Genomic DNA, 15,509 nt, shown 5'->3' on the forward strand with positions numbered 1-15,509 from the left:
AAAATTAAGACAACCGATTGGTGGTTTAGGCCTCATGAAATCAACCGTGGATCTGCGGCTTTCTGAGTTAAAGAAGACAGAAAAAGAAAAGCCTACAAATGATTAAATGGGAAATGTGTAAAGCTTCTTTTAACCTGTCATGGTGAAATGAAATACTTGATACCAAGTTTTCCAGAGCAACTTTTCTGAAATCTGATAGTAACCTGTTTTATTATATATTTTATCTGTATACAGGGGGTGTCATTTATTAAGAGACTTTCGACTATTTTAGTCCTAAAAATAGTCGCAAGTCCCTTCTTTGACCAGCCGTATTGGAATATCTAGTCACATGGCCAGTTTTACGCTATGTTCTGCAGTTGGATGGGACGGGGGCAGAGCGAAGGCAATGCTGGGACGCAGACTCTGGCCCCGGCAAATTTACTAATATTTATTCCCAGAAACAGGTGTAAATGTTGAAGATTCTGATGCAGTAAACTGGCTCCCTCAGAAGCTGTACCCACAGGAGCCCTACTGCCACATGGATATTTATTCTCTATGGGACTGTCGGAGATAGCCAAGTACAGCACTTGGCTATTCCCAGTGGTCCCATAGAACATGAATAGAGCGGCAGGGTGCGTGACTTGACCTGCTTTTCCACCAGATTAGGGAACCAGGACCCCTATTCTCTGGATTGTAGGGGTCCTAGTGTTTGGAACCCACTCAGTTAATTATCCCCTATCCTGTGGATAGAGGATAACTCCAAAACTTGGCACAACCCCTTTCAGGACAGATACAACTTCTCCACAGTTTTTTATCCACTCTGCTCATGCACACAACCGTTGGGTGTTTTGAGGTCCATAAACTGCAAAACACGAATAACGACAGTGTGCATTCCGTATTTTACGGAACAGTTGGCCCCTAATAGAACAGTACTATCCTTGTCCGTAATGTGGACAATGATAGGACATGTTCTATTTTTTTGCGGAACGGACATACGGAAACGGAATGCATACTGAGTCATTTCCGTTCTTTTGCGGACCCATTGAAGTGAATAGTTCCACATACGGGCTGCAAAAAAAAATGGAATGGACTCGGGGGAAAAAAATGCATTTGTGTGCATGAGCCCTAAGGATGTATTAGACAGCCCGATGTGGCAGATGATTGTCGGAAGAGAATCGTTCCCTCCTGGCAGTTGCCTGCTCGCTAGCAGAGGAGACGCTGCTATTACATGCAGCGATCCCCTCCGCAGCATGGAGAGGCGTGATCACTATGCCATTGCTCGTCCCCATGCTGTACAGTGGTTTGCTGGCGGCAGATCGCTATTAGACACCACAACCTGGTGCTTGCAAACAATTATTATTTCACATGTCAAAAGATTTGGATTGCCCGATGATCGAGCGTTTGATTGTTTATCGGGCAATCGACGGCAGCTTTACTCTGCAAAATGATCGCTCATCTGCTGAAAAATTGGCAGGTGTAATACAAGCTCTAGTTTTGGCTTCAAAAACTGCATAAAAAACCTGAACGTGTGACAGCAGCTTTAGGGCACCTACATACTTTGCAAATTGCACATATTGTTTCAGCGCAAATTTTTGAGCGGAAAAACTGCAGCGTAAGGTCAGTGGTGGAGATTTATCAAAACGGGTGCAAAGGAAATCTGTCTTAGTTGCCCATAGCAACCAATCAGATTCCACCTTTCATTTTCCAAAGGAGAGCTGAAAAAGAAAATGCTGAATCTTATTGGTTGCTATGGGCAACTATGCCAGTTTTCCTTTAGGGCTCTTTCACAGGAGCATGTCCCTTGCGGGAATCACGCTCCGTGCGAGAGAGCGATCCTGATTGGTTGCTATGGGCAACTAAGCCAGTTTTCCTTTACACAGTTTGATAAATCTCCCCCATTGTAGCATTTCTACTTCAGATAGGGCACGTATTTTATTTGAAAATCCTCTGCATGCTGAGAATTTACTGTAGATTTGTTTTATGTTGTGACAAGACTACAGTAAGCCCTGCTACTACAATGTACTGTACTTTTTGGTGGCATTTTGATGTAGATTTCCAAACCCAAATTCTGCAACAATTACCCCATATATGACCTCGTCCTTATGTAGTGCATGAGCCCCGATGGATTTGCATATAGGCAGTACAGCATAAACACATATGGCGGTTTTCAGGGAGCTGAGCTGAGACCAGTGGCATTTGTAAGTTGCTTTGCTTTGTATGTTTTCTTCCTATTAATGTGTTAAGGGTTAAAGTTCTCTAGAAAGACACATGTAAACTATCCTGATAATGAGATGCAGCTCATTACATGTTAACCCTATAAATTACCTATGTAGAGGGTATAAGGTAGTTTGCGTCACAATAATAACTCAAATGCTTAGTCTTGGGGATCAGAATGCAATCACAGTATGAACACATGTTGAGAGCTGTAACTAATAAATTGTAAATATTTGGATTACATAATAATCCCTATAAAAATTATTTGCTAAACATCCAGGATCTGCAGACATCACACTCACTGATCCAAACAGTAGTCCTGACAGCCTTGGTTTCCTTTCATTAGGTACTTTCTGTGCTTTGGCTGCAATGACCAAAGTCAGGGAACAGCATAATCTAAACCACCAGACTATTGCTCATATCAAGGAACATATGTAGCTTCTCAACAAGGAAGGCAGGAGCAGCCTGTGCCCATGGCTCCAGCATAGCCCTACATGGAGAGGGACCTACATTTTATCAATGAGCAGGGGGAACAACTGCTCTGCTACAGGCTGTGCCTCTGGCACACATAATTTAGCTAAGAGGACCTCTAGGAGAGAGCAGAAGGCTGCTAATCTAGGAGATATGACGTCATGTGGACCTCAAGGGGAGGAGGAGGAGGGAGTGTGGAGAGGAAGGATGAAGCAGAGTTGGGTTCTACACGGAGCAGGACACAGGATCTGCAGGCAGAGAAAGGCACAACCCATCACTTGTGAGGACTCCAGCAGTGCGCAGTCTTCTCCAGGTCTCTGTTCTGTGAGGACTTTGTGGAGCTCCCGGACCAGTCCTGCTCAGAAGTTTCCTCCACAGCATTAGATGATCTCAAAGCTGATGCGGCGGTCAGGGAGGACTGCTGCTACAGGACCCACCACTCTGTGGACTCTACTCATGGTGGTCTTCTCTGGATGTTTCCTAACAGAAGCCACTCCACACCTCACCTACCACCGACCTGCACAGAGGGGCAAGTAAGTGATGCTGCTTACTGTTGTTACTAGAGGAATAAATTCTAAGCCCCAAGTCCTATAGGTCGTTAATATTGTATTGATGACGATCCCAGAACTTACTCTGATCTGCCTAGTTGGAGACAACTATAGAACACTTAGAAGGAACTTTTCCTGTCCATGACTCCCACAGAATCACGGAATGGAGCTACACAGTCCTGGGAGCTGGAGGTGTAGTTATATCTGGGATCATATCATATGAAGAGCAGTATATGTTAATGTTACAAATGGGGCTGTTTCCTTGCTTTTAGTGCATTGGATGGTTGTGAGCAGGGTTGTCAATCGTCCAGAAATTTCTGGACAGTCCGTAAAAATAGTTTTTTTTTTCTACCTGCGAAAAAAATAGACGTGTTCGTGATTTTTTATATATATATATATATTTTTAGACTGGCAGTATTTGACTAGATTATTTTGGCGGTAATTATCATCATTGTACATCTCTCAGTAAATGCTGGTAATGAGTTCTTATCAGTATATGGAGCTATAGACATATTACAATCTTTAGCATTAGTTATGGTTTTACAAAACTGTCTGTCTGTAAAAAATATTGGCTGTACGTAGTTTTGGGATAAGTTGTCCAGAAAAAATTAAAAACTCTGGTTATGAGGTTTCTGCCTAGGTTTTTGGACAGATGCAGAGTACAGCCTGAAATGGTGTGAGATTAATTCCATTCTCATGTACTTTGTATCCTGGCTCCTCAAGGGGGCTGCTCATTACCTTTTGTTTAAGATTAGTATTGGACTTCATTCTTGTAGCCCAACACTAAAAATCAGTTAGATGCCTGACTACACACAGCCACTTATTGCCTTATAATATTTCCTGGGCTACATTACCTTCATAAAATACTACCTGTATAGGTTTAGAGAGGTGACGTTTAGTAATTTATGTGGACTTTGTAGTGATGGAATCATAGCATGTTATTAGTGTGAATTACATTCATTAGGCTGTCTCAAACAGGAGAAGACAAAGTTGAAAGTTGATCATGCAAAGTACCTGACTATTGAAATCTATGGGAGTTAGAGAACTAAAGTGCCTTGGCTTGTATGGGTCCAGTAGATATTAAAATACTGCATGGCACAATCACTCTCACGACCAGGATGTGTAGAGGATCTTCTTTTATTGGTACAGTATGGTATTTGGCTTGTATAGGTGTCAGAGGACCCCACCTGTAGATAAGTTAGAAGGGTCTGCAGCAGGAATACCACATCCAATGTCAAATAACGACTCGCATCTTGATGCCTCCTTTTGCTGCCATCAAGTAGAAAGGCAACTACTGTACGTGTGTGACAAGCAACCATGGACAGATGTGCTGTAAGATATAGAGACTCTACAATAGGGTGCGTGTATTTTTTTTAGAAGACAACACAAAGAGCATTGTCCTGTCAGACCACCTTGGAGAACGAGCATAACTAATAGGTGCTGCCTAATTTACCAGTTGTGACCTCCCTGGTCTCGTCTCTTTCCCACTATAATTTTTACAGTTAATGATAATAGATGTTTGCATTGTCCTGGTTAAGATTTACATTATTCTTCTGCCTTCTTTTGAAAGGTTCACCAGTTATTTTAACAAGGGCAGCACATTTGACTGTAGAATATGCGGGAGTTTAGAAGAACACTTGCCTTTGTAAATTACTAATTGACTGCCATTCAAATAGTCTTGTTTGAAAATGACTTTACAATATAAGAATGTAGCACTGACGTCTTTTGTTCGCTGGAAGAGCTCCTGCTTATTTTTTGGTTCTTTTCCATAGGAATTGGTGTGCTTTCATTGTGAACAAGAATGTCAGCTGCACTGTCATGGATGGGAGTGAGAGTTTTATCCAGCCTCAGTACAGATGTACCTGGAACCAGATCCACTGTCAACCAACACTAACGTAAGTGACCAGAAACCTACCAACAAGTGTTCCCCAGGAACAGCAGGTTTGGAATATTGAGGTGGTGGCACAAAGTAGTCAGAAATCTTGTGTGTAAACTATATTATGTAGCACTTGTAAATGTGTTTAAATTAAAGATCTAAATTAAAGTATAGCTCTAGTTACACAAAAATCCCGGGTATGGTGGTCCAACTGCTGAGGCAACCATAAGAAGCCATTAAACAAGGGAAGAGGAATATCTCATGTCCTGTGTGGGGTGCTGTGATTATGGGCAGAGTATATACTGCCTCTTAGCTCCTTATCTTTAGTAGTGGTGAAAATTTGTATGTCACATATTTACTTTGGGAACTAGAGAATTACAGAACATTGACTACATGTTCTTGATAGAGGTTGAAGTAGGACGTATTATTCATTGGACTTGCATACAGGCAATGGAATCTGTAATAACCTAGAATATCATTATAATATTAAATATAATTGCTTAGTTTTTATTAATTTCTTAGTGCTAAGCTGTTTCCATAATGCCCCTACATGTGAATAACAGCTATAGAGTCAGCATTTCGCAATGAGCTACACATTTTTCATAGCTCTCTAGTTACGACAATTAGGTCCATGTGATGGATGCATTTCCTAACCCAAACACGGCTCAACTGACCCAAACTGACTGGATCATAATGATCTAAGATACTGTGAGTTCCAGGTTCAACGTGAGTCTACTAGCGACATTTGAGTATGGGCCAGTAGACCCGTGGTAGGGTTGGAACTTATAGTATCATATATCATTACAATGCAGTGAGCTCAGGAAACGTGGCTGTCACATGTACCATCTTTCCTGGACTAGTTTAGCGCTCTCATTAAGAAAAAGAACATAAGAGTCTTGTAGGTTTGATAGCTTTTAATGGCTAACAAAAATAGAAGTAATGGTGTTGCATAGCGAGCTTTTGAGACCTCATTAATCTCGAAAGCTCTCTATGTAACATCATTACTTCTATTTTTTTTTAGCAATTAAAAAGTATCAAACCTACAAGACTTATTTTCTTTCTCTTAATGAGTAGTGTTGGGCACGAATATTTAAATCGCAAATATCATCACTTTCGAGAATTCCCGAAGATTTTGAATATAGTGCTATATATTCGTATTCTCGAATATTCTAGATTTTTTTTTTTTCATCAGTAACCTCCCTTCTTGCTTGTGGGCCAATGAGAAGGCTGCGATGTCTTTGTCTGAGCCTAGCAACATCCCTAGCAACCAATAGGAAAGTTGCCTACCGCTTTCTATATAAGAACCTCCCCAGCAGCCATTTTCTGTAGTTTTATGGAGTTCTGAGAGACAGCAGTGACATTGCTGTGCTCTGTGCTTTGCTGTGTCATTACATTAGATAGATAGATAGATAGTTAGCATATATATAATACAGATAGTTAATGGGAGATAGTCAGTGTAGGTTAGATCGTGATATACCCTCGCTAGCGGGTGAGCCTCTTAAACAAATATTTAAATAGATAGTGATAGAGTGTAGCTGATAGGTTCTGCTGACCATACATACATACATGCTACAGACATAGTGCTGTGATGTCACAAGTTCACAACAATACTTAGCGCACCAATCAGTAATATGTAGTCAGACCTGCTAAAATGTGAAGTTGCACGTATTGCGCAAAAATATGCGCATCATTAATTGCAGATTTCACAATTACGAATATATTGGAGCACTCTATCTGCATGTAAAGCTATTGTAATGTTCTGCCGTGCCAACCATTTTCTCCAGTCTCAGGAAACTTCTAGTAGCTTGAAAAATGTAGCAACAGTGACCCACGCCTGTATTGCGCGAATATTACATTGCCAATTTTCGCAATCAAGAAAATAATCGTGAATTCTTGAATTCGCTAATTTATGACAAATATTTGCAAAATATTGTGAATTCGAATATTGCCCCTGCCGCTCATCACTAAATGAGAGCTCTAAACTAGTTTTCTAACACGGTACCAGACTTTTTCCTTTATCTTTCCCAGTCCGCACATGCTCATATGAAACTGGTAAATGGTTTAACTTGCTTTTTGTGCAACTCCCATGCACTTCTGTGGGAGTTACCGAAACATCACAGAACAGCCCACTTGGCTGTTCCTGCATTTCTGGCAACCGCATAGCACATGAATGGTTGAGGTACAAATACCCTTTTATACACAGGCCTTGTTGCCATATTGTCTAAAATGTTTGTCAAATTATCCTTAAATTCTGAAGTTGAATCAAACTGCTTTACATGAGTAATGTTGAGTTGGAAGACTAAGGCCTCTTTCACACGAGCGTGAAGGATTAGGTCCGGATGCGTTCAGTGCAAGCAAGTTCAGTCTTTTTTGTCTGCGATTGCGTTCAGTTTCTTCTGCGCGGACGCAATGCGTTTTGATGCGTTTTTCATGCTTGTGATAAAAAACAGAAGGTTTACAAACAACATCTCTTAGCAACCATCAGTAAAAAACGCATTGCATCAGTATGTTCTTCCGGATGCAATGCGTTTTTCACTGAAGCCCCATTCACTTCTATGGGGCCAGCGTTGCGGGAAAAATCGCAGAATATAGAACATGCTGCGTTTTTCGCACAATGCAGTACTGATGAGTGAAAAAAAACGCTCATGTACGCTTGTAGGGTCAAGATTCAGTGCGGGTGCTATGCGTTCACGTCGCGCATTGCACCCGTGTGGAAAACTCGCTCGTGTTAAAAGGGGCCTAAAGCAAGTTATTTCCTGGTTAAGAGCCATCAATGCTTATTGATAATATTAAGCAAAACAATATTAATTTTACAGTTTCCAATCACTTACTTTCTCATCTCTAACAATTCCATGCATTTCCACACATTTCAGATGTTTTGTGATCTATGAAGAGGCTGTAGCTCTGTCCATCCTGATCTTCATGGTTCATGAATACCATCATTGTTGCATAATAATGAAAATGTGTGTGTCATTCTGGGCTGGATTTTGTATTGATAAGATGGCACACGTGATCATTGGTGACTGTTACCCATATAGGAGACCAGAATAACACAGAAATGGCAGAATCTAATTATATAATGTACTGCTTCGCTGTTCAGGGAGTTATGTTTCAAGGTGTGGTTTGTTGTAGAGGAAATGCTCTTTCATAAAAAAATTCTTAGCCTCGCCAAAATAACTAACAATGGGATGATAGCCCTGCTGTAGACCCTTGTCTGAAATACTGCTACCAGCGGAATTATTTCTCAAGTTCAGGAAATGGTTAATAAAGGATGTAAAGGTAGTCTCACCACTCTGGCATGCTATAAGATATCTCCTTTGTTCCGTGGATTCGGGAGGCGCGTGTGTCATATGGTCCTTTTTAAACACTCTTACAACATACTTAAAGGAGAAGAGCCTGGTGAATGCTGAGCTCTGATTCCTGGTGAATGCTGAGCCATGTGATGATGCACAGCCAGCTATGCATTAACCTACATTCACATCATGAAAGCCCCTCTCCATGGTAATTAGTGGGGGTTGTCTGTGTTTACCAGAGACGGAAAAGTAAATTTGCAACCACTTAACAGTCCTCATCTAGCAGGCACCATAAGCCACTGATGAACTCCTATACAATCGCTGTATGGAATCCACATATTGGCCAAACAAAATCCCTCATTAATCAGCGGCCAACATTTCCTTTATTTCTTCTTTCACCATTTCTCCATGTTTCCATCTGGTGGAAATTAAAGCCATGTCACATACCTACACATGTTGCTAGGGAGCTCCGTTTTATAGTTTTCTTTTTTTTTTCTTGTAGTTTTGCTTGTTTTTTATTTTTACTTTTATGATGCAGTAGGTTCCAGAATTGCAAACTAGTTTAACCAAAAATCAATTCTCAATTTTCTGTCGGAATCGATTAAGAAAATACTCAATATTGCTGTCACAAATGTTTTTTGGCGCCCCCTGGTGCTGTTTTGATTCTTACCGCCCAGATCCTCTTGTACACGGGTGACGGAGTGGCTTCCACTCACCATCAGTAAACATATTAGGTGGACGTTCTGAGAGGGAATCAAAAGAACACTAGTATGAAACATCTAAACATGGGAGCAATTCTTAATGAGATATACCTTTTCTGTAATCTAAAGGAGAAATATATTTAATCCTAGGACAACTCCTTTGATTACTACCGGGTGGCATATAGATTATACTTAGCAACATTTGTGTTCTTAAATACTGGGCATTTACAGGGATTTTTGTGGCCTTCTCATAATAGATCCTCAATATCTGATAGGTCCTGGCACTCCTGCCCATTAGCTGTTTGAAGAGGCCCCTGAGCACTGACGCATTTTCCAAGGCCAGTGACCTTACGTTCATTGGTCACACGGCCTAGTCCTATTCAAGTGAATGGGCCTGAGCTGGAATACCGAGCACAGCTGCTATACCGTGTACAATGCCTCCGTGTGCTTCCTGGTCCAAGCCCCTGTGCCGCAAAAGATAGGACATGTCCTATCCTTGGCCGCATTTTTTGGGATTGTGGACCCATGGAGGTCAATGGGTCTGCCTCGCGATGCGGCATGCACACAACCGGTGTCCTAGTACAGCCAGGTCAGAAGAGCCGGTGTGTCGTCTTTAGACGGGCTCCTTTTATATTGCACGTTCTACATGATCTGATCAGTATGTTAATGATGTTCTATTTAGAGGAACTAATGCTGCAGCCAATTTCCTCTCCTCTGAGATATATCTAAGAAGGGAAGGGCTGTTTAGAATCCTGTGGTTGTCATGGGACACCAACATCTGTCTGTTTGGTCACTCACAGTAAGGCTGGGTTCACATCACGTTTTATCTCGTTTAACATATATGTTAGGAAAAAAAAGGATATAAAAATGCAGCACAAAACATTCTTGTATCCTGCAGAGTCCGGAGGAAAAAAAGTATACAATGTATGGCATCAGTCTGAGGCATCCGTTTAACATATACATTAAACGGATGGGAAAAACGTGATGTGAACGCAGCCTTATGTGCACTTTATCTCTTTTACTGTATCTATATGCAGCATCAATGCTTATGTATTCATAATAGGTGAAATGTTTTACTCCCGTATATTGTGATTCTCTTCTGTATAGTAGAAGTTCCTGAAGATTCTTACAAGAAAGGAGCTTCTTGGAGAGTCTATTGGTGGCTTACATAACAATAAGACAATGCTAAAGGGAGCACTACTTTTCTTCCAAAGGCAGTGGGTGTCCGATTGTTTCATGTCCTTAGCATCAAGAATATGACAGTTACCTGATAAGCTTAATATTTATCAGCTATCTTTCCTTCCTGCAATGGAAATGAGCTCTTCTCAAGCTGACTTTCTGCTGGGCTCCTGCTTTTATACAGCAGCCAATGTTACCAAGCAGAGCTGCAGCTTTGGCCATCAATGAAACAGGGGTGGATATTACCCTCCAACAGTAAGAGGCACACAACCAAGAATATTTCCATATTTTCACTATACCACCCTAGTCCTTTCTCACCAGCAAGTTTGCTCACATATATAATTGTTGACCACATTTGTTGTTTGAATAACAGACATGAAGAAATGTTAGCTGTTTTATATCTGTACAGGGTTCACCTTCTGGGTGTAAACAAGAATGTTTTCACATTCAACAAGAAGAAATCTTGAAAATGGCGACACATTGAAAAAAACTTTATTAGAAGGTTTTACAGTCTAAGTTTCCAGTATACAGTGTTGGGCTGTCATTTGCACAAAAGCTTAAAGGCTATTGACACCTTTTATCAAACTGAATTTAGCTATAAAGTATGTTTCTGAGCTGTCAGAAGTTCAGCGATAAGGGCTGCCGATCAAGCTGTCGGAGCAGCCCCGTAATGGATTCAGCACAACTGAGGCGAAGAACAGTAGTCTGTAGTAAATACTGCAGAGGTAAAAAGCCCAAAATGAATAAAATGGAATGATAACAAATTGCCTAGGTGTCCATAACCTTTAACCTCAACCCCCAAAAACTTCTACAACCCTATTTCATATTCAAAGCTTCTACATAGGTTTGAGCAGTTACTTGATACTTCCATGAGTCTCTTACCCTAGAGAGCTTATTTTACCTCTGTGTCTGACATGAGCACAGAGGGTCATCAATACATGTATTCCCCTGACTTCCAATGTGTGAAAGTATTAATTGGGAGAGAGGCTGCATTATTTAGTTGAGGAAATGTTTTGGCCACCATTTTGAAATCTGCCAAATTGAATTTGGCTCAGGCTTCATGTGATAAATCAGTCTTGGCTACAAATTACTCAGTTTTGACCTATCTTTACCTGTTTGAGAGTTAAGTGAGGTCAAAGTTTCCTAAAGTGCTTTACATTCGATCCATCTTTCTGCCAGATGCATATGGTTAAACATTTAATCCATCCTTCATGAACACGCTGAAGACCCGCAGATGATACTTCTTCACAACACTGTAGGATTTTCATTTCAGGTGACCCATATTGTGTATTTTTCTTCTGCATACACAAGGGACTTTAAATTACCCCAGACATAAAAGTCCAAAGGCAGTAAGCCCAGCGACCTTGGGGGCCATTCTATTGGACCTCTATGTCCAATCCAGTACCTAGGGAATGGCACATTCAGCCATCTGTGTAGAGCCACAGTAAAATGCAGAGGTGCGCCATCCTGTTGGAAAGTAATGTGGGAACTCACTGTTGTCATTAAGCACAGATGGGAATATGGTACCCTATAGCATCTACAGGTACCTGTACTTCCCACTATTAAGTGATCTGTCAATAATAAAAAAAAAAAGGCTTATGATACAAGTCCCCCAAATGCCATACCAAACCATGACCTTTTCCAAACACATGTTTTTTGATGGGTCTAGCCATGATGGATTATCATTGTCCAATACCAGAGACTGACTTCACCATTCACGTAAAACTGTGTCCTGTCACTGAAAAGAATATGATGTGATAACAATGGATCAGCTTCTGCTTGCACCAAAGCCCATTCTGCAAACTCCATCCATCCGTCTGGGTTGTCTTCACTGAGCCGGTGCAGCATCTGAACTTTCTATGGATGTCGTTTTTGACAATGAAGAATTTGCAGTATGGAACATTGACTGATCCCAGTTTCCAGCCATTATCACCTAGTACTGCATTTTGGGCTTTTAACAAATGATTTTAGGACCGTGATGGCTAACCTCCACCACTCTAGCTGTGGTAAAACTACAACTCCCAAGATGTACACTTGCTTGGCTGTTCTCAGAACTCCTTAGAAATGAATGGCGCATGTTGGGAGTCATAGTTTCACCACAGCTGGGGTGCCGGAGGTTAGCCATCACTGTTCTAGGCCATTTGTGACAACCTCCTCACTCCTGGCAGACCATGGTTGTCCTATCTGCTGTCTGTCAACGATGGATTCAGTTTCACAAATCTTCATGATGATTTTGAGTAAGTTGAGTTTGAAATACAGCGCATATATGGGTAATGTGCATTGAAGTCTGCTGCAGTGTTGTGTGCTCCTCCCTCCACACATGATGACAATTTCTATGCAATTTCCTTAGATAATAGCATGATTATTCAACCACAATGGATAAATTAGATATCATAAACATTTACCAAATTTGACTTCGCTTACCTCCTAAACAGGTAAATATAGGTTAAAACTGACTCCTCCAATGTGTTTCAGAGTAAATTCTAGCCAAGATTGAGATATCAAATTACCCCTTTCCCAGCTGAATTCAATATGGCAGATCTCGAAATGGCAGCCAAAAACATTTCCTCAAATAAATAATTCGCCAAATAATGCAGCTTCCCTCCCAAAGTTCACACAGTCGATTTTCTACAAATTATAATTGAGAATTTTTACATATAAGGGTCAACAGGATTATCTGAATTCTTAGGTTCTTAGTGCACAGAAACCCATATACCATATTTTTCGCCCTATAAGACGCACCAGCCCATAAGACGCACCTAGGTTTTTGGGGGAGGAAAATAAGAAAAAAAAATTTTTTAACCAAAAGGTGTGCTTTTGGTGGGTTTGGAACTAATGGTGGTCTGTGGATGGCACTATTACTGGGGATCTGTGAAGGACACTGTTATTGGGGGGAACTGTGGATGACGGATACTGTTATGGGGGATCTGTGGATGACGGACACTGTTATGGGGGGATCTGTGGCTTGCACTGTTACAGGGGGGATCTGTGGCTGGCACTGTTACAGGGGGGATCTGTGGCTGGCACGGTTATATATGTGCCATCCACAGACCCCCCACCCCATAACAGTGCCATCCACAGACCCCCCCCAGCCCATAACAGTGCCATCCACAGACCCCCCCCCAGCCCATAACTGTGCCATCCACAGATGTCCCCAATAAAAATGTCATCCACAGATCCCCCCCTACCCCCGCCGCTCCAGTATACTAATATAAAATGTCAACTCCTAATAGTACCGTACATCCTAACCGCTTCAGTAGAACGCAGGCCGGGCGGCCGGCGCGTCACTCACTGACGTCACTTGCCTGCGCCGCCTGCTTCATTCATAAAGTAGGCGGCGCAGGCATGTGACATCAGGGAGTTACGCTGCCGCCCGCCCGGCCTGCCTGCCTGCATTCTACTGAAGCGGTTAGGATGTACGGTACTATTAGGAGTGGGGGGGCATGTTTAATAACTATTAATTGAATAAGACATTTTATATTAGTATACCGGAGCGGCGGGGCTATAGTACACTGACTGCACCGCCCCGCCGCTATTGCCGGCCCCTAGCTACTCCTCCCAGTCCCTTCCCCGCTTGCTCGTACATCGCAGCTTGCGATGTAAAACTGCCAGCATTCGCCCCATAAGACGCAGGGGCATTTTCCCCCCATAAATACGGTATGTTCATTACATAATATTATCATACAAAGCTACAGGATGTCCATGCCTTCAAGTATTGCAGTGAGATGTCTCCCAGCAGCTCCACTTATCATCTGCTAACAGTATCTTTTTGTTTCTCTCTATATTAATATTTTCCACTTGGAATTCATAGAAAAACATGAGTTCTTCTACATTGGAGCTTTTATGCTTTTTTTCAGCTTTAGACACTGCATCTGATTTACAAATTGTTTTCAAGGGAGTGGATCTTGCTTACTAGAAGCTATTTCTTTAATATACAAGCCATGGAATCCAAGTCTTCAATGCACAAAGATCTATTGTTTGGTATTGCTTCTTATTACCATTACTTGTCCTTGTGCATATTCACAAAGTCGTTGCAACAAATGTGTTTGTGTTTTACAACAATTTTTATTTTATTTTTTATTCACTTATTTGTATTCTTGGATTTCTTCTTTAGATTTTGGCGCTGATTGTTGTATATGTTGGCACTTTTTTATCCACTGGCATTTGCAATATATTGAGTGAGCTGGCTTTGTGTAAAGGTTTTCTCCTTGCTCCAGCAAATTTAGAGACCTGGCATCCCTAATGGTGAGCGCTTTAAGGAATTCTCTGAGGATACCAGAGAAAATATAATACAGTCTCCATTTTCAACTAAGCTTCAACTAAGCTTTGGTTTCTTTTTTGAGCAAGCTTCTTGCATAAAATAAGTATTGCAATGTAGGTAATACCTGACAATTTCAGGTACTTATAGTTTTTTTATTATTATTATCTTCTCAGACTCTTTTTTTTTTTTGTCATGTTATTTTATTTAGTAGTTGTATTTTTTTTTATACTTCTGTCACATTGCTATTGCTTGGCATATCTTTACCTGTATGGCGAGGCTCAGTAGACTGTGATTTTGTTATACAGTGTGCCACTGCCAAAAAAAGTATAAAATGTTTACTGTGTGATATTATTTTTTAACAAAGGATGGTTTATGCCAATATATGACTTTACAGTGCCATGTGTCAAAGCTTCTGTCAGAGGTATAGTATAGGTTAGTGAAATACACCTGACCATAAATACTAAAACATGATGTGAGTATGGACTGTGGTAAATGAATAGAAGTGGGTGTATTTGACAATATACCACCTTTTTATACAGATCATTTCCCTTATTTGTTATTAACTTTTTTTAAAACAATTTTTTTTTATATCACTTTCATACCTGCTGAGATCATTTCAGTAATCATCTTGTTAACTCGGGTGAGAATGTTGACGAGCACAAGGCTGGAGCTCATTATGTCAGGCTGATTGGGTTAAAATGGCAGACTTGACATGTTAAAAGAAGGGTGATGCTTGAAATCATTGTTCTTCCATTGTTAACCATGGTGACCTGCAAAGAAACGCATTGCGTTGCATAAAAATGGCTTCACAGGCAAGGATATTGTGGCTACTAAGATTGCACCTCAATCAACAATTTATAGGATCATCAAGAACTTCAAGGAAAGAGGTTCAATTCTTGTTAAGAAGGCTTCAGGGCGTCCAAGAAAGTCCAGCAAGTGCCAGGATCGTCTCCTAAAGAGGATTCAGCTGCGGGATCAGAGTGCCAC

The 15,509-nt window shown here is 41.1% G+C and overlaps 1 protein-coding gene across 1 annotated transcript in view; it reads left to right on the top strand.

Annotated features, from left to right (window-relative positions):
- The first annotated feature begins 2,902 nt into the window (after positions 1 to 2,902).
- EMILIN2 (elastin microfibril interfacer 2) overlaps positions 2,903 to 15,509 on the top strand; it is an 81,021-nt gene continuing 68,414 nt past the window's right edge. The window contains exons 1-2 of the mRNA XM_040431959.1: positions 2,903 to 3,197; positions 4,985 to 5,107. Of these exons, the coding sequence (XP_040287893.1) occupies positions 3,049 to 3,197; positions 4,985 to 5,107 (272 nt within the window). The 5' untranslated portion in view covers positions 2,903 to 3,048. The remainder of the gene's footprint in view (positions 3,198 to 4,984; positions 5,108 to 15,509) is intronic.

The sequence above is a fragment of the Bufo bufo genome, chromosome 5 (assembly GCF_905171765.1).
Source record: "Bufo bufo chromosome 5, aBufBuf1.1, whole genome shotgun sequence".
Classification (NCBI taxonomy): domain Eukaryota; kingdom Metazoa; phylum Chordata; class Amphibia; order Anura; family Bufonidae; genus Bufo; species Bufo bufo.